We start from the raw sequence: 20117 nt of genomic DNA on the forward strand, positions 1-20117 counted from the left end.
CTGCACTGTAATCTAATTGTCATTGTTTGATTTCAAATCCAAACTTTTGGATTAGAGCCAAAAGACAAATTATTTACTGTCCCAATAATTTCGGAGAGCACTGTATATACCCCTAATTCTTGAGGGATATTTAAATGCCTCATGAGCTTAGTTCCAACCCCATCATAACTCAGACTCTGGTCTATGCTTGTTCAGGTGACTGCGTCATGAAGCTGGTTGAGAGAATGCCAAGAGTGTGCAAAGCTGTCATCAAGGCAAAGGGTGGCTATTTGAAGAATCTGAAATATATAATATTTTTTGATTTGTTTAAAACTTTTTTTTTTGGTTACTACATGAATCCATGAAGAAAAACTCTTGAATGAGTAGGTGTTCTAAAACTGTTGACCGGTAATGTACATTTACACATTGAGCAGGGATGTTGTCGGGAGAACTCAGTTCATATCGTTTCCAGTCTATTAAAGCATCAGTAGCTATCTGTTGCATTTGCATGACTATGGAGAGGATATAATTAAAGGTTCCTGTTGGTTCCGGTTAAAAATGCCTTACCAGTGTAACAAACATACTGTGGGCGGCAGGTTAGCGGTTAAGAGCGTTGGGCCAGTAACCGAAAGGTTGCCGGTTCAAATCACAGAGCCGGCAATGTGGAAAAATCTGTCGTTCTGCCCTTTAGCAAGGTAGTTAACCCCCAACAACTGCTCCCCAGGTGCCGATGATGTCGATTAAGGCAGACCCCGCACCTCTCTTATTCAGAGGGGTTGAGTTAAACGCAGAATACATATTTCGGTTACATGCATTCAGTTGTGCAACTGACTAGGTAACCCCCTTTCCCTATATGTAGCCTATTAAAATACACTATATATCCAAAAGTATGTGGACACCCCTTCAAATTAGTGGATTTGGCTATTTCAGCCACACCCGTTGCTGACAGGTGTATAATATTGAGCACATAGCCATACAATCTCCATAAACAAACATTAGCTGGCCTTACTGAAGAGCTCAGTGACTTTCAATGTGGCACAGTGACCTTTCCAACAATCAGTTTGTCAAATTTCTGCCCTGCTAGAGCTGCCCCGGTCAACTGTAAGTTCTGTTTATTATGAAGTGGAAATGTGTAGGAGCAACAATGGCTCAGCCACAAAGTTGTAGGCCACACAAGCTTACAGAACGGGACCGCCGAGTGCTGAAGCGCATACAAATGGTCTGTCCTCAGTTGCAACACTCACTACAGAGTTCCAAACTGCCTCTGGAAGCAACGTCAGCACAAGAACTGTTCGTTGGGTGCTTCATGAAATGGGTTTCCATGGCCGAGCAGTAAGCCTAAGATCACCATGCTCAGTGCCAAGCGTTAACTGGAGTGGTGTAAAGCTCGCCGCCATTGGACTCTGGAGCAGTGGAAACGCGTTCTCTGGAGTGATGAGTCACACTTCACCATCTGGCAGTACAACGGACGAATCTTGGTTTGGCGGATGCCAGGAGAACACAACCTGCCTGAATGCATAGTGCCAACTGTAAACTTTGGTGGAGGAGGAATAATGGTTCGGGCTATGCCCCTTAGTTCTAGTCAGGGACGTCACTAGGCCTGTTTTAAAATATTCATTAGACCCCCCTAAATAAATAAATATATCAGTCAATATATTTTCTCTGTGATTTCTTTTTTTTCCGTCAACCGTTCCATCGCATCTTATTAAACTTCTTACTGGGTCGTGCACTAGGACCTGGGGGAGGTTGCTGCTGCATGCGCTAGTAACTGTTAGGCCTACTTGTAGCTAACATTTTGGTCAACGTTAGCTACTTCTGTGGCTTGAGACTGCTAGCTAACAGTAAACGGACAGGAACAGGCTCTGACAGGACGGATTCATGCAGATATGCTACGATGTGAATGTGTGGTACGTTAGAACAGAGAACTCACTACTATAGACTTTTGTCATAATCAAAGCTTTGTTGACCAATACGTTTTTATTTGAGGCTTCCTGTAAGTTACAGTGTAAACGATGTTGCGAGCTAGCTACCGGTTAACGTTGTATTTTAAATTTGTTAAATTCGTTATTTTAAATTAAGTTATGTTGCGACGATATCTAATTAACGTTGTATTTAATGTAGTTTTGCTATCTGTGCCAGGCTATAAATGAGACAGATGACGTAACATCATGCACATGTCTTTTCATACTCAATTGCTTTCATTCAGTAGGCCATTGCAAAACAATTATCAGTAGATCATGTGTAGAAAAGGTGACATAGTGTTGATCACAATGTCATTGTATTATCCTCAATTTCTCAACTGTAGGCTAGCTAACGACTAACTTTAGATGGATATACGGAAATTCTTCAAGGGAGGCAGTGCCAGCAGCTCTGCCGAAGGCCAATCCGGCGAGAAATGAAGATTTTACCAGTTCAAACAAACAAATTAAAACTTAAACTGATTAATCACCTATTAAGCCTTGAGTTAGTGTAAATATGAGTTTAATAACAATACATGTCAAAACACAGTAGACAAGAATGAGGGAAAGAAGCTGGAGGCTGACAGGGCTGAGGGAGCATGTCTGATGAAGGTTAATGATGAAACAGAGTAGATGTTTAAGCTTGCAGTTAAGAGGGACAACAAACAGATCCAGACAGGGAGGGAGAACAAACAGATCCAGACAGGGAGGGAGAACAAACAGATCCAGACAGGGAGGGAGAACAAACAGATCCAGACAGGGAGGGAGAACAAACAGATCCAGACAGGGAGGGGCAACAAACAGATCCAGACAGGGAGGGACAACAAACCGATCCAGACAGGGAGGGAGAACAAACCGATCCAGACAGGGAGGGACAACAAACAGATCCAGACAGGGAGGGACAACAAACAGATCCAGAGAAAGAAAGTAAGTAAGCAAGCTGCTGCAGCAACTCCTTCCAGAAATTAGAGAGATTTAGGTGACAAAGACTGGGCCCAGACAAGTGAGGCTGAATAGCTACCCACACAAAAGTTTTGGTACACAGAAAAGGGAATTTCAGCACTGCTGGTTTGAGGAGTACAATTGGGTAGAGTACTCTGTCCACAAAAACGCAGCTTTCTTTTAGATTTTTGTTTGTGCAAAAACATTACATTTGACTCTTTTTGTCAGTAATGGCTGCAAAAATTTGAAAAAAGCTTTTTTATCTTCGGTAAACATGAGATGGCACAAACACACAGACAGTGTTATGGCATGGCAAAGCTACCAGGCAACTAGCATTCATGGGAACATTGCTCAGATTTTAACATCTGCCCATGCTAGTGATATTGCAGAGAGAAGGGAGTATCTGAGGAGAATTGTTGTGGTCACCTCAATGTTAGGAAGACTCTCTTTCCGTGCCAGTGATGAATCTAGTGAAAGCATAAATAGAGGGACTTTTCTTGAATGTATGGAGCTTTTAAAGGAGTTTGACCCTTTCCTGCAAAGGTACAATACTCCATCAAATGCGACGTATCTCTCTCCAGAATCTCAGAATGACATGATCGAATGCTGTGCTCAAGAGATTACAGACACCATTTCAGTTTCTTGGAGAATGTGTATTAGTTGTTCAGTATATCCCCAGTTAACCACAAGTTCAAACTTAGAGAACTTGTACAGCTCTCAAACACTCGCTGGGCATGCCGGCTGCGGTCCATAAATGCAGTCCTGGACACTTTAACTGCAATTTAACTCCATTGGATCCCCCATGGCTGTTGGTCTGAGAGCAAAGCTTCATAAGTTCTCCACCGTGTATTTGCTACTGATGTTTCAGTGCCTTCTTTCTATAACTGAGGGATTACATAAATTCCTCCAGAAAGAGACTGTAGACCTGGCAGAGGCTTGTTTTGGCAAACAAGCTGTATGTGACACACTGGTAGGCAAACGCACAGATGCATTTACAACAGAACTTTAACAGAACCAAAGCACTCTGTGAAATTCACAATATGCCAGAGGCAGATGCAGCAAGAAAGCGCAAACAAAGGAAAATGGGATATTTTATGGTGGAGACCTACTTGGGTTTAGGAGCAGAATTGGCATGTTCACAAACAATGAAAACAGAGTTGTTGCTCCCCTGCTTGGACAAGATGGATTCTTGACTGTAGATGCAGGTCTGCTCAAAGGCATACATGCATGCAGCCCCAATTCAAAAAAACTTCCTCGATACATCATTCTTAACGGAGTTTACCAAGCACTACCTGCATTGATGTTAAAACAGAAGAGATGTTGGTGGCCAGAAACTTTCTTGCCTGGAAAAGAGAGGCTGGATGTCCTCCCAAAGATATGCTTGCTGTGCATAACCTCCTGGATGATGATATGTTTCCTTCTCTGAAGGAAATCATTCACGTTCCCTCACAATTCCTGTGAGCAGCTGCTCCTGTGAAAGGTCCTTTAGTGCACTGTTCCATATGCATAATGGTTGTGTCAGAAAAGTCTTGCACTAAGCCACAATAGTGTCATTGACCGCTTTGCCACCTTTAAAAATAGGAGGTACACTTTGATGCATCCACCCACAAAATAAGCATCAAAAGAGAGAAGCAGGAGGAGCAGTTCCTTAATATAGGTTGTAATATTTGTTTGGGATCTTCCTTTTTAAAAATCAGATTTAGCTCATTTAGTTGAATTTAGTTTTGCCCCTTTGTGGATGATACTGTTTTTTTTCTAATGGTATAACATGACCTACATCTCTTTCTCTCTCCTGTAATTTAATCCTCCCGTGTATGATAGTTTTGGCCTGCCTCACTAACGACGCCTTTTGCCTATTCCCTGCCTGTACTTTAGACTATTGGATTTCCTGTTATCAACCTATTGCCTGATCTCCTAGATGACATTACTAGCCTTTTCCCTGCCTGTACTGTTGCCTTTTTGGACCCCCTGTGTATGACCTTCTGCCTGCCCCTGGACCCAGCTACCTGCCTTCTGTGATCCTTCACCAATAAACACCTGCTGCGCCCTGCGCTTGAAACCAGCTCTCTGTCTCCCATCGTGTTCATTACACACAAACTATGAGACGGGTATACTTTTAGCCAACCTTGACCTAAAATAACCTTATTTTGATAGATTTTACACCCATTGTTACTTTAAAAATACATGATGAAAAGACGTTTTGTGGGCTTTAAAAAAATATTATTGGGGGAGAATGCCCAGACCCCCCCTAAAAGAGGCATAGCCCCCCTATCCGTGAATCTCTAGTGACGTCCCTTGTTCCAGTGAAGGGGGCTCGTAATGCTTCAGCATACAATGACATTCTAGACGATTCTGTGCTTCCAACTTTGTGGCAACAGTTTGGAGAAGGTCTTTTCTTGTTTCAGCATGACAATGCTCCCATGCACAAAGCGAGATCCATACGGAAATGGTTTGTCGAGATCGGTGTGGAAGAACTTGACTGGCCTGCACAGATCCCTGACCTCAAGCTCATCTAACACCTTTGGAGCAGACTGCTAGCCAGGCCTAATCGCCCAACATCAGCGCCCGACCTCAATAATGCTCTTGTGGCTGAATGGAAGCAAGTGGAAAGCCTTCCCTGAAGAGTGGAAGCTGTTATAGCAGCAAACGGGGGACCAACTCCATATTAATGCCCATGATTTTGGAATGAGATGTTCGACAAGCAGGTGTCCACATACTTTTGGTCATGTAGTGTATCTAGACCTATGAAAAATATGTTTATTTATCAAGTTATTTTATTTTCAATGAAGTCGAGTCTCAGGTCATATGACTTGAGTCCACACCTATGGCATGCACAACCCTGGAGAAGATAGCAGCTAGCGCTGCTTGCCCCAACACATTGTTCCAGATTACTCCACTAAGCCACCATGAAGTTAGCTCTTAGCGGTATCATTGCTACATTTGCTCTGGCAGGAAGTGACATGGTTTACTCGTTAAAGGGGAAAACAGTGACATATTCAATTAGAGGCTGGTCTAGCTGCTTTGGCTGTGGTTTGGTCCTGTCACCGTGTGGTAAATGCGTGAGTCACACAGAGACCCTTGCCATTTTCACTCTAATGAATCCATCCCTCGGCCGGCATTTCTTGCATTTTCTTCTCTTTTCTCTGCCCTCCCTCCCGCTCACTCGCCAGACGGGACTACTACTCTTACTCTTACTATCCGTAAGTGACGCCACCCTCCTACCTTTCCATTGTTTTGCTAATCGTTCATTCACATGCTTGTGCTCTCTGGCTGCCAATGAAGGGATTGTGGCCAAATAAAACTGTTGCTCTCTCTATCCCCCTCTCGCCCTCTCCTCTCCCATTCCCTCTATCTCTCTCTGTGTTTGTAGGAAGCCAGTGAACATAAATAAGACACCCATAACGTACCGTCAGGAGAACAGTCACATGGGATCGATGGAGCGCAGTTTCACTGACCAGAGTACCCTGCAGGAGGATGAGCGCATGGCCCTCTCTGCAGCACGCATGGCACACACCTGCAGCACGCGCAGTAAGACACACGCATACACAGGCATAAGCACACACACACACCTGCAGTATGTGCTTTCAAATAATAACAAGACACCTGTAATCAAACTATGATTCATTCGTGGAAAACCTGAGGTCTAAAGTTTTTCCCAAAATGTTAATCAAACGCTCCCACAATATTGTGTGTGAACTTTATACCTCCCACAACATCCATTTAGTCTTAGAAAAGCTTCATATACCTCAGAAGCGGCTATACTCCCTGCAGCAGATCCACAGTCTAAAATAAGATGACGAGAAAAAGAAAATTGCAAACAGATGTAAAGTGGAACACCTTCAGGCAAGAAAATGATATGTGATTCTAGTCGTCTTCCTTCTCATCTCGATATCTTGAAATATGAAGGCGCATAACAGAAAAGGAAAGAAATAATCTTGGTTTTCATGTCCTGGGCTCAGTTGCATACAGTGGTTCGTCCTTTAAAAGTTGCAGCATACTAGAGCACAGCTTGCGTGGTGCCGCAAAATTCTATGGCAAGTTATTTAAGTACCATTAATTCTAGTTTGACCACCAAAGGGTATCTTTGAGAAGCATTTGATAGCCTTCAATAGTGGCTGTACGAGAGAATTTAAAACCTTTTTTGTAAGAACATTGTATATGAGACTGATTTTAAGAAATGTTGCTTAATTAATTTTATTAATATTATGGTGTTTCTATTCCAAGAGAAATGAAAAACTTTCTAAGTTTCCGTTAGGATGGAATCTGGCGAAATATGGCGCTGTATAACAGTGCTGGGCTATTTAGCTAAAGAATTCCTGTGTCATGCGCGGGAACGCGGGAGACCGGGGTTCAATTCCTCGACGGGGAGGAAGAAGTTGGCTGTCCTTGTAAGAATTTGTTCTTAACTGATTCCATATGTGTTATTTCATATTTGTGATGTCTTCATATTGTTCTACAATATAGTAAAAATTAAGAAAAACCATGGAATGAGTAGGTGTGTCCAAACTTTTGCGACCATCAATACGTTTTTGCTAGAGAAATTGATGATACTACAATGCAACAAATACATTGATCATCTTAGCAAGGTTTTACCCGTAGTCGTGGAGCAGGGTGGAAGTGCAACTAAAATGTAGTTTAAATAACCAAATGCATTTTGAATGTCTTTCTAGTTATTTTATTAACGAAAGCATAAAGATGTTGATGAAGAAATACTCTACTGCTGTTTTGAGTTAGAAATGTAACACTTCAGAGTACTTAAGCATAGAATACATTGCAGGTAGAGAGATGTTCACACCTAAACTAGCCGTGCTATAAATAGTCTAGTGTTATGCTAATTGGGCTACAAGTGTTTGAAAACCTGTTTTCAAAATGCCACCAGCTGTCCATCACTACTGTAAATAAAAACACATCATCTTGTTTACATTCTTTATTGTAACCACAAAGTCACAAATAATTTGTATCTATCTTTCCAATTACTTTTAGAGTTAGGGATTCATTTGATTAATATTATGGTGTTTATATTCCAAGAAAAAAGAAAAACCATCTGGGTTTCCGTTAGGAAGGAACATAAAATATGGCGCTGTAGGTACTGTAGGCTACACAGTACTGGGCTATTTAGCTAAAGAATCCCCATCTCGTGCGCAGGCACGCGGGAGACCGGGGTTCAATTCCCCAACAGGGAGGAAGGAGTAGGCTGTCCTTGTAAATAAGAATTTGTTGCATAGTTAAATAAAGGTTACACTAAGAGCATAACATTTCTACACCATAATTGTAGTCTAACCAATACCCAAATGGAGATTCAGTCAAAATATAAATCTCATTGATTTATCAAGACCAGTCCCCATGCTTGTTTCAGAGCAGTGCAAAACTGTGATAAAATAGTTGTAAGCTAATGCTTCAAATCCTATTGCTTCTAACGTCAATATGCTCTTTAAATAAATAAGACCTACACCACTTTTAACAGAACATTACTCAACACTAGTGAGACTCATGTCGCCTACGGTAGTCCTACAGTATATATGACGTGACTCTCAGCCAATAATTACATATAGAGGATTGGAGGTTTCTAAATTAAAACCAAAAGCCACCTCATGAGTATCCCGGTGGCGGCCGGTACGGGTATCTGTAGCAACGCATTTTGCATTGCGATGCGGTGACTTAGACAGCTGCGCCACTGGGGAGGCCCCATCCACAAAGTATCAAAGTACAGAGAGGTGTTGGTAAAGGTATATTGTCCTGCTAATAGCCTATAATGGGCTATTTATAATACTGTACATGGTGTCCAGGTCAGGATAACCAAAACATGTATTTATTTAAGACTTATCAGAAAGAATGTTGGTACTTATTTCTTTTGATCCAAACCCATGAATGAGTGAGTCACTCAGCTTTATGTAGGTGTCGGCTACATGACTGTGCCATCAACTTAATAATATATAACGATAATTTGGAGGGTATTTCGTTTACAATCTCAATTTTTTTAAATATATTTTTAAATCTGAATAAAGGACAAAATAATATTTGTCAAGGCCAAAACATTTATTTCTGTTTTTAGAGGGAGAGAAATGCTGTGCCAATTGTGCGCCGCCCTATGGGACTCCCAATCACGGTCGGATGTATTACATAAGTATTATCATTAACTTAGAACCTAACTTAGAAATACATTTGACGATAGAATTCTCCCCCTACCCTCCCATCTAGGCAAGTCTATTGTCCAGCTACCTGCTAGAACAGCGGGAACGTTTCCCTAGTCAGCGCCATTATTAGTGCAATGCCCCTTGAAGCGTTGCTTTGTGCTACCAAGTGTGGCGGGGTGGGGGTCCACCCCCCCTCCCTCCTCCTCCAGGAGCTAAGTGTCTTCTGTGTGCGGCTCTGCAACCTATGCCGTGCCCCCTGCCCTTGTGCCTTGAACCTCACGAACTTTCAGTGGATACAGCTGGAGAACTGCAAGGCAATCCCATTGTGCACCACGCAGGAGCTATGACCAATATATATTGTCCTGCTAAAAGCAGGGTTAATAATATATCTGTGAGAATATCCAAAGGGCTTTTATATAATAATAATAATTGTTTAAAAAATAATACTTTGAAGATTTTCTTTTCAAATAACGTAAAATGAGCGAGGAAAAAGGCTGTTCTTGAACATGGGGTGAGACATTGTTACTAATTTGTAAATACATTTTGTTGTGAATTATTTATTTATTTATGTTTCTTCTTCAGGCTAGGGTCTATTTTTCTCCACTTCCTGTCTGACTGACGTGCCCAAAGTAAACTGCCTGTTACTCAGGCCCAGAAGCCAGGATATGCATATAATTGGTACCATTGGATAGAAAACACTTTTGAAGTTTGTACATTTTTAAAATAATGTATGAGACTATAACACAGTTGATATGGTAAGAGAAAATCGAAATAAAAACCAACCAGATGTTTTTGCTTTGAGAGCCCATGCTCTATCAATGGAAAGCTATGGGTCCTATGCAATTCCAGCTCCCAGATTGCAATTCCTATGGCTTCCACTAGATGTCACCAGTCTTTGTTCAAGGTTTCAGGCTTGTTTCTTCCCAAACGAGGAAGAATTTTGAGTTTTGGTACTGAGAGTCAGAGTTGGAAATATTTTGCTTTGCTATTGAACATACTTCTTTCCATGTGAAATATTATAGTTTAATTACATTTTAGGGTACCTGAGGATTAAATAGAAATGTATTTTTACTTGTTCTAATTGAGGGAGAAAAACCTACAGTCATCTCATGGGTCTCCCAGTCGAGGGCAGCACAGGTATTGAACCAGCATCTGTAGCAACACAGCTTGCAACACAGTCTTAGACCATTGCACCACTCAGGTGCTGTACAACATGACCAGTTGGGAGTGACCTACAGTACTACAGTAAGAGCAAAATTATCCTAACAAAATAAAATAATAAAAACCTTAGTGTAACAGTTTTAGTAAGTAATACTGAAGTTGAGCACAATTATCAGTTTCTATTTAGGTTTATGTCGCCCATTCATTGTCAATTAGAGACACAGTAGGACCCAAAAGCATAATCAGTGCTCTAGCTCCCCCTTGCGCTGGTCTGGAGCAATGAAGTAGTGACGCAGGGTACCGTGCTAAACCACAAATTACCTCTAAGTACCGCAGCATAATCACAACATTTTTGGTGGCGCAACCACTGTAAAACACCTTAAGTTAATTTCCCCCTATCTTTTCCCTTAAAGTTTCCTTAATTTTAAGTCAGTTGCAAAAAAACATTTAAGGTGAATTTCCCCTTAAATTAAGTGAAAAAGTTAAGGGTGCCTATGAGGTCCCTTAACTGCTTCATTCAGTATCGATGTAAATAGCATTTGTGGTGGTGAATGTTGTCTTCATCTGCTCTGGTTACAAAAGGAAAACATCAATCAGCTACTGTAGTTCCTTAGAACTAAATAATGGAAGGTGCACAATCCATGGCTAGAAAGCTAGCTGGCCAGTTATCTTTAGCTGGGTGATTCTGCAACTTCGGGCACTTTGGCCCTGCAAGCTTTCAGAAATGAAACTTACTGAAACACCATTTTACCACTATTCTACTTGTCTTTGATTTGTCTAGAAATAATATCTGATAATGGCTGTGATCGTAGTATTCAGGAATGTATATATTTTTGTAATTTTTCTCAGACCGCCATAGACAAATTTCATTTCCATCACGGCAATTTTAGTTGAAAATGAAATATCCAAAAATGTATGTATAACACATTTGTACATTAATTTGTATTGAATAATATTTTAAGTGATTTATTAAAGTTTTTCTAATATTAATAATTCAACACAATGCCTGAATGTATAAACGGATTTTTTTTTATTTATCATGAAAAATGAGATATTTCCACCCAATCCTTTTGAGAGATTATGATAACAACCATATGATTTCCCTATCTAAAACAAATCAATCAATGTAAATTATAAATAATATTCTAATTTACTCCAAAAATATGGGTGTGGTGGAAATGACATCTATGTAAAAAAAAAAAAAAAACGTATGAAAACAATATTTTATTACAAACAGTTTGAACAACAACCATTGTTAAACTTTTAATTAATTTAAGACATAGTATGTTTCCAAAAGTAGCTGATGAGCAGAGCTCAAGGAAGTAGGCCAGTGTTTTTGAGATATGGGCCCAGATTGCAGGGGGGGTCATTCGCATAGATGAGCTCAATGAGCAAAGGGAAACTGTATCATTTGTGGTATGTCCAACACGGGTGTGGAGGTTCACCTGCTTGTGAGAATCACCAAAGTGAACTGCCTGTATTTCACTCGTGTAATTATACAGGTAGTTCTTTGCAAAGTCAATATGCACGATGATCTCCTCTTTCTTTCGGTTCTCTTTTTTAATTCTCTCAGTTTGGAGTATTGATGTTGAATGGTGTACACGTATTTCCCCCAACTTCTCTTTCAATCCTTTGGAGAAGTCCTCCAGTAGAATCTGCAGTGTTCCACATACCTTGTCTTTAACTGTCAAATGTACAGTGAACTTCTCCAAGTTTCCCTCTTGGTTTTTCCTTCTCTCTCTTCAGCTTTGTTTTTCAACTCAAACCACCGTGTCTGCTCACCAGCAGATGGAAGCTATTTTGCTTGGCAAAGGGAGCACTCTGTACATGCACTCTTTCTTCAGGTTCTCAATGTTGCTGCAGCGGAACCCTTTGTGATGCTGTAGTTTTACCGCCATGAGTTGGAGGTTGGCATGGGTTTTTCAGAGGCATGTGTCCCTATCATGGACTGTTGGCTTGACAACCCCAAAAGGATGTCTTCGGCAGAATTCATAGGACATTTTCATCTCTGAATATTCCCTCTTAAAATTCTGTTAAAGGTTCTGAATTGTGCCATTCAAGAAGCACTGCTGATTTTCTTCTTGTTCCTCGTTAGTGTGTCCTTTTTCTCTGTTGTTGCTCTACTGTCGTCATCACGTTCATAGAATCTAGTGATTTTTCTCTTCTGTGGCTTTGTAATTATGTTACACTTTTTTTCCCTGGAGTATTGAAGACTTGTTGGCCTGTTTTCATTTGCCCTTTGACCAGGCCATACTTTCTCAGGATGTTGCCTCTGAGCATTTTTGAAGCCATTTGTTTGTCCTTGGCGCTGCAATTTTTTGTTGTTGATACTTTTGCTTTAACTCTGCAATGATGGCATTTTGAAACGATAAAATCCTTCGGAGTTCCCTTCATTTCCTGTTTTGTCTTTGGGGAATCTTGTCTCTCCATTTTCTTCATCAGTTGATCATACATTATTTTGTATTTCTCAGCTTTCCGTAACATTTTACCAAGTTTGACATTTGTCATGCAAAGATCTCTGTTTTTGAGCGACCTCTTCCAAACCTTTTGCTTACAGCAAGTATTCGACTTCTCATTCCTGTTGCAGATGATGAGGAAGGGGCATCAGGCGCAGGTAAGTTAGGGGTAGGTGAGTTAGGGGCAGGTATGTTGGCCTCATGCTCTGGCTGCAAGTCATCTGGTGACTGAGGTGGTGTGTTGCCTGATAGGTAGGTCTCCATTGCAACTGTTCTCTTTCAAATCTGTCTTCTATTCCGTTGGTTGCATTTCCATTTCCTTCTCTTGCTTCTTTGTTTTCGCTTTGTAAACTCAGAGATAGATTTCACTTCTCCCTTCTCTATTTTCTTCCAGTATCTCTCCCTGTCTATTTGCAGATGTTCCTGGTATCGTATAGGATATTTATTTTTATTTTGTTTCTTTGTCTGTGACCTCTGCTGTTTTATGTGGCATCTTTTTAAAGCAAAGAACAATACTACTTAATTTTTTTCAACTTGTGCACACCTTGGAGAATTTTCTAGATTCAATTAATTTAAACCATGATTTAAATAAACCAAAAGTAATAACATAATATATTTTTGTCATTTCTGCCACGTTCTGTCATTTCCACCACTGTTAAGTTTGTGATGGAAATGACTGTCATGGAAATGACGCTTCTACAGTTTTGGGCAAAAAATGACAGACTGGTTAGCATGCTTTGGCTAGTATTACGGCTAGCATATAGTTTACACTAAATACATAAAATATATATATTTTTTCAAAATTCTACCACAAATGAAAGAAATTATAGCATGTTTGGAAATGAATGACAATTAAAAATATTCTCTACACAAGCAATATTTTCCTAGATTTAGCTTCAACTTCTGGACATCACATCTGGAACAACTATCCACTGCAGCGATGTCCTTCAGTGTCACAATATTTTTCCATGGTAACTAAGTTAACATTCTCTTGACAAAACTTTATTAATGAGGAATTTGCCCTCATTGGTGGAAATGACACCACTACCAAAGGACAGGTATATGTTGTGTAAATAATAATATAAAGGGCATACTCACAATAAATATTGATTTTATTTAATTGACCTCCTTCTCTACTAGATAACATTATATAATGTGCAATTATTAATGTTTTCTCATAGAAAAACATAGTAGAAACTCAAAAGTTTGCGTCGGGGACAAGGGTAAAACAGTGAAATCGAGGGTTAAAAATGCATCTGAAAGTAGCTAAAATACTTTGATAGAGAGGTGTTAAAAAAATCTGGGGTGATTGTAGTGTGAACTTAACATATAAAGAATTTATTTATATTTATTTATAATAATAAAAAATCCCCATAATTGACCCTGAGGACAGAGAAGTGATCGTAGTTGCAGAATCACCCAGCTACTCTGCAAGCTAGCTTGACGTACTAGAATGTAATATAAAAAAGTTGAGAAAAAAGTAACTACAAGAAATGTGGTTTATTACCTTCTGAAGCCATTTGGTTATCCTGTCTTGATTGTAGAAGTTTTATTTTGCTATCTCACAAAATGAAAGCGATCCCTTTGAGTTTAGGCAGTGAATCCGGTCGTCTCCATGGTAACCAGATACTCTTTCTGCCATACATGCTTTCAAACTAAGGAAATATTTGACGGGTTCTATGCAACGCCCTTAAACAATTCCATTAGGTAAGGGAAAAGTATTCCTTAAGGTTAACCCTTAAGGGAAACACTTAAGATGTTTTATACAACTGGGCCCTGATGTACCTAATAGTTAATCAAAGAGAGATTGGATGGTGTCATCTCAATCAAATATTACTACCCAAACAAACCTATATAACAAACCAGTCTCACTTTACTGTCAGCAACTTAAATAATACATACAATAGCTGGGTCCAATCTGACACCGTTCATTTTTCTATATACCTATAGCCTGTGCAGTGCCGATTTTAGCATGTCAAACAACCCATTTTTTCTCTAAACAATACATTAAATGCAGTTAATGCACTATAACTGACAAACGGTGCCCACAGAAGTTTAGGGTCCGCATAAAGCTGTCCCGAGAGTGGAGCTTATGGCTGACTTGATTAAATAAATATGGTTTCTATTGATTCCTTGTTGGTTTGTGTAACTGGATAAGAACCACATTCTCTTTCAATAATAATGAATGTCGACATGAGTTTTCCCTTTGGAACAATACTCAAACATTATTACACTTATGTTCAGTAAATTCACAATGTTTGTTCTTATATCATTAACGCTTAGCTCTATGTACAAGCAAGTGCAAGCAAAACGAGCTGCGACGAGGTAGGCCGAGGTCGTTCAGCAATTTTGAAATGGACAGCGACAGAAATCAGATGTTAGTTCAGATGAATTCAGCAAGATGTTGAGGCCTTAACTTTACTCTTCTTTAAGTCACCACAGAGAGAGAGAGAGAGAGAGAGAGACCCAGACTCTGCTGTTAGTCCACCATTTGAAGTGTTTTATTAGGCCTATGTGGTCTAAAAAGGAAGGACAATACAATCATGGGGATTCACTTTTATAGACAATATACAGACACATTGACAGCGCATTGTGCAAACAAAACAACCCTCGCAATATGAACTGGAATTACATTGGTCTATTACTGAACTTTTTGTTGAGCAAAAGAGAATGTCACTGGCAAGGAGGCGGTACTGTAATATAATGTTGTTGGGTCTGTAACTTACCACACTCCTCGTGGAGAAAATCACCCTAACTAATTATAACACACAATGTAAGAAGCAATTAACATTGCCTAAAAGTATTAATAAGATGCTAATATGAGAGACCTATATAAGCAATATAACAATGCAGATGTACAGATTATGGCAATGGCATATATGACGATAAGCAGTTAAGCGGCATGCTGTAATTTTGATTAAGACATGAGCAAGCTGAAACGTATGTATCCTAATATGCGGCCTATTTGTTCAGCACTTTTGAAATTGACAGAGTGACATAATTCAGGACATGGGCCGTTCTCACAGTATTCTCCCTGTACATCAAGTCAGAACCGTAGGATAAATAACGGGGGCACATAAGCAGACAATGAAAGCGCTTACAATATTCGATCGTTACATTTCTCTAAAACAGGCTATACCACCTTTTGTGTGTAGCTTTATGCCTAATGGTGCCCCCTTCCTTTGTCCTCCTCTCACAGGTGAGCAGCGTAGCTCAGTGAACGAGTCCAGTAGTCTTCTGGGGGGTTCGCCGCGACGCCAGTGTGGGCGTAAGGGCTCACCCTACCACACTGGTCAGCTCCACCCTGCTGTGCGCGTGGCCGACCTTCTCCAACACATCAACCAGATGAAAACTGCCGAGGGCTACGGCTTCAAACAGGAGTATGAGGTAGGCAGTATGGGTTGTGGCTGATGTGCATGGTTGTGGCTGATGTGCATGGTTGTGGCTGATGTGTGTTTGTATGGTATGGTATAAGGGTGTATTGCTGGGGAAGGTGTGAGAAAATACACGTTTAGTCATGTTTAGGGGTTTAAAATGTAGAAATAGTCATAATTTAGATTCAGATTGTGTGAAGTTATCACTCACATCCCAGTTCTTACAGACTGCAGAAATGTATGATCAGGGTTAAAAGACACTTCTTGGACCAAGTTGACTGTGAGGCTATTAAATCATCATTGTCTGGACCTCAAATAGCCCCTCTGTCAGAGTTGCTGATGCAGTGTAGCTGATGAAGCCCCCTAATCCCCAGGTGTTCTCCAGACCAGGAGGCCCTTTGTTCCCCAGCCCAGTGACCGCCAATTGCCTCAGCATCGGGGGCTCGGTGGCTCCCAACCCCTGGCTGTCCTCCAGTACCACACTGATAAAAGATGATCCTCTGTACTCTGGTTGGAGGAGAATTCTAAATAGAGGTTTTTGGGCTGTGGTGTGTGATGTCCCGTGTGGCTCAGTTGGTAGAGCATGGCGCTTGCAACGCCAGGGTTGTGGGTTCATTCCCCACGGGGGGACCAGGATGAATATGTATGAACTTTCCAATTTGTAAGTCGCTCTGGATAAGAGCGTCTGCTAAATGACTTAAAATGTAAAAAAAAAAAAAATGTATAGGATGCCACCAAGTTGAAAGTGTTCTTAAGTGGTGCACGGCACCACGAGGGAGACATTTTGTGAAATCATTGCCTACAATTAAGGAGAGAAGCCTTGGGGGACTTATAGGCTCTGTTCCAAACTTCTTTATGCATCAGGGAGTGTGTTAAGGAGAGTCTCGCTTGGTTCACTTATCTCCTGAGGGCTCCCAAGTGGCGCAGCGGTCTAAGGCACTGCATCACAGTGCTAGAGGCGTCACTACAGACCTTGTTTTGATCCTGGGCTGTATCACAACCAGCCGTGATCGGGAGTCCCATAGGGCGGTGCACAATTTGCTCAGCATCGTCCTGGTTAGGGGAGGGTTAGGGGAGGGTTTGGCCTGGGTAGGCCGTCATTGTAAATAAGAATTTGTTCTGAACTGACTAGTTAAATAAATACAATTAAATTAAATCTCTCGACATTCAGACTGGAACTGAGTCTGTACTTTACCGTAGGTAGAGAGGGAAATGTTTTTGTTCTGGGAGAGAAGCAGAACTGAACCCACTTAGTATTCCAGTACCTCTGTAATGGCTGATTTCCATGGCTGTCTGGATGCGTCGGGCCACATTTTGGAGGGCACACAGCCCTGAAACATTTGTCCCCGGTGGGATACTTCTCTAGTCAAGAGCAGACTCTGGGGTGAGCTCCATCCCTGTCTGTTGCCTGTGGTTTCCCTGTCACATGTCAAGGAAAAAGATAGAAAAGATCTCACTCCCCAATTTCTCCCTGGCTACATGCTTGCCCTTCTGGAACTCCGCTTGTAGACTCATTAAACTGTCCCCCACAGGCAAAACACTCTCCACTACAAAAATCTATATTCAGCTCCCTGTATTTTCTCTATCTATGTCTCTCTCCATTACAATTGAAAACAATGAGGACTATCGTGCTCTCCTGAACGCCTAGACTTTATTTCCCAGTGGAATGCCAATGTAGGACATTCAGAGATATTGATCAGCTCTCTGCAGTGCGTTGTAAGGGACTGGCATGTCTGAGCTGTGGGTGGACCACTGCAGTCACTTGCAGGTAGATATAGAGAACTAAGGCATTCACTATGTTGTACAGGGCATCACCTTGAGGCAAAGCTTGAAAGGCATAATCGATCTATTGATTGTATGTCTAGATACAATAGAGAAGGTTTGTGTGTGGAATGAAGTAAACACAAGAGGTGTTTTCACAGATCACAGCCAAGAGTTGAGCCAGTTTTTCAGTTATGTCCTCAGGATGTTGACTTACACTGTCATTACGATACGGAAAAAGGAACGTAGTCAACACCGGTGGGACGGTTGACATAGTACTATTGCACTGGGGGAGGAAAAAAAGACAGCGGTAATTTGAAACCACTGCAGCAAAATTATTCATGACACAGTTATGTAACGGCTCAGACTGTTCCTCACTGTGTCTCGTCTTTGTCTTTCATCCGAGTTTTACTCTTCATTTTTTGTGTGATCCTCAGAACCAATTAACCCCTCCCTGCAACCCCCCCCCCCCCCCCCCCCCCGATCCATGGGCCTCACTCTCCAAGTCTATATTGGGGAAAGTGGGGGGGTTGGTGTAATCCTAGGCAGGGTTTGGGTGGTTACTCTCTCTCTGTGGGGAGTAGTGGGGTTGTAATCCCCTGCTCAGCATGCAGACTTGGATTCACCCACAGTCCCCTCTGGTGGCTGAACAACCACAGGTGTGTGTGTGTGTGGTGGGGGGGGGGACTTGGCCCCACACACTAGGGGAGACGAGTAGTTTGGCTGATGAGAGCATATAAGAGCTAGATCCCACTGCTGGGGTTGTCCTTGAGTCAGGACTGTCATGGGATGGCGATAGTGAAGCATGTTGATGGGAGGAGCGTGTTGGAACAGAGTGTATGGGATTCACTAGAGAGCTTCATGTTCACACACAGAGAGATCAAATTGTATTGTATTGGTCACATACATATGGTTAGCAGATGTTAATGCGAGTGTAGCGAAATGCTTGTGCTTCTAGTTCCGATCATGCAGTAATATCTAACAAGTAATCTAACAATTTCACAACAACTGCCTTATACACACAAGTGTAAAGGAATGAATAAGAATATGTTCATAAATATATGGATGAGCGATGGCCGAACAGCATAGGCAGGATGCAGTAGATGGTATAGAGTACAGTATATACATATGAGATGAGTAATGTAGGGTATGTAAACATTATATCAAGTGGGATTGTTTAAAGTGACGAGTGATACATTTATTACATCCAATTTTTAATTATTAAAGTGGCTAGAGATTTGAGTCAGTATGTTGGCAGCAGCCACTCAATGTTAGTGATGGCTGTTTAACAGTCTGATGGCCTTGAGATGGAATCTGTTTTTCAGTCTCTCCTTCCTGGCTTTGTTGCACCTGTACTGACCTCGCCTTCTTGATGATAGCGGGGTGAACAGGCAGTGGCTCGGGTAGTTGTTGTTCCTGATGATATTTTTGGCCTTCCTGTGATATCGGGTGCTGTAGGTGTCCTGGAGGGCAGGTAGTTCGCCCCCGGTGATGCGCTGTGCAGACCGCATTACCCTCTGGAGGGCCTTGCGGTTGTGGGCAGAGCAGTTGCCGTACCAGGCGGTGATACAGCCCAACAGGATGCTCTCGATTGTGCATCTGTAAAAGTTTTTGGTGACAAGCCAAATTTCTTCAGCCTCCGGAGGTTGAAGAGGCGCTGTTGCGCCTTCTTCACCACGCTGTCTGTGTGTGTGGACCATTTCAGTTTGTCCGTGATGTGTACTCCGAGGAACTTAAAACGTTGCACCTTCTCCACTACTGTCCCGTCGATGTGGATAGGGGGGTGCCCCCTCTGCTCTTTCCTGAAGTCCACGATCATCTCCTTTGTTTTGATGACGTTGAGTGTGAGGTTGTTTTCCTGACACCACATTCCTGAGGGCCCTCACCTCCTCTCTGTAGCAAAGGCTATTCCACACGTTCTGCATGATCAGTTAATGTGAACAGGTAGCTACTTGTCATCTATGATGCTTTTGAACTCCCTTTCAGTCCGAATGGTCTTTGAATTGCACTACAGCGTCACGATGTATGCATTGGCTCACTACTTGACAGATATTGCTGCAATTTTACCCATTCATTTTCTATTTCCCCCTTACGTCACTCAAACACAACAGACAACTGCAGATATAATGGTTTAGAAGAGACGCATTGTAAATATGTTTGACACGATAGGGGAAGAGTGGTATTGGTAATAGTATCATTAACATGTACTTCCCTACACCTCGACAGAGCTTCTTTGATGGCTGGGACTGCACCAAAAAGAAGGACAAAACTAAAGGAAGGCATGACACGTTGATGGGATGTAAGTCATCATGGACATGCCAGCCCTCTTGTGACGAAAGCACTGATCACCGT

At 41.5% G+C, this 20117-nt stretch overlaps 1 protein-coding gene across 8 annotated transcripts in view; it reads left to right on the forward strand.

Moving 5' to 3' along the window:
* ptprub (protein tyrosine phosphatase receptor type Ub) overlaps positions 1 to 20117 on the forward strand; it is a 341711-nt gene that overhangs the window by 248453 nt on the left and 73141 nt on the right. For 5 of the 8 annotated variants that reach the window (XM_071384254.1, XM_071384256.1, XM_071384252.1 and 2 more), the window contains exons 15-18: positions 6050 to 6079; positions 6250 to 6407; positions 15830 to 16017; positions 19992 to 20115. In XM_071384254.1, coding sequence (XP_071240355.1) covers positions 6050 to 6079; positions 6250 to 6407; positions 15830 to 16017; positions 19992 to 20115 — 500 coding nt within the window. The remainder of the gene's footprint in view (positions 1 to 6049; positions 6080 to 6249; positions 6408 to 15829; positions 16018 to 19991; positions 20116 to 20117) is intronic. The other 3 variants (XM_071384260.1, XM_071384257.1, XM_071384259.1) reach the window with 1 other exon arrangement.

This window comes from Salvelinus alpinus, chromosome 35 (assembly GCF_045679555.1).
Source record: "Salvelinus alpinus chromosome 35, SLU_Salpinus.1, whole genome shotgun sequence".
NCBI classification, from domain to species: Eukaryota; Metazoa; Chordata; class Actinopteri; order Salmoniformes; family Salmonidae; genus Salvelinus; species Salvelinus alpinus.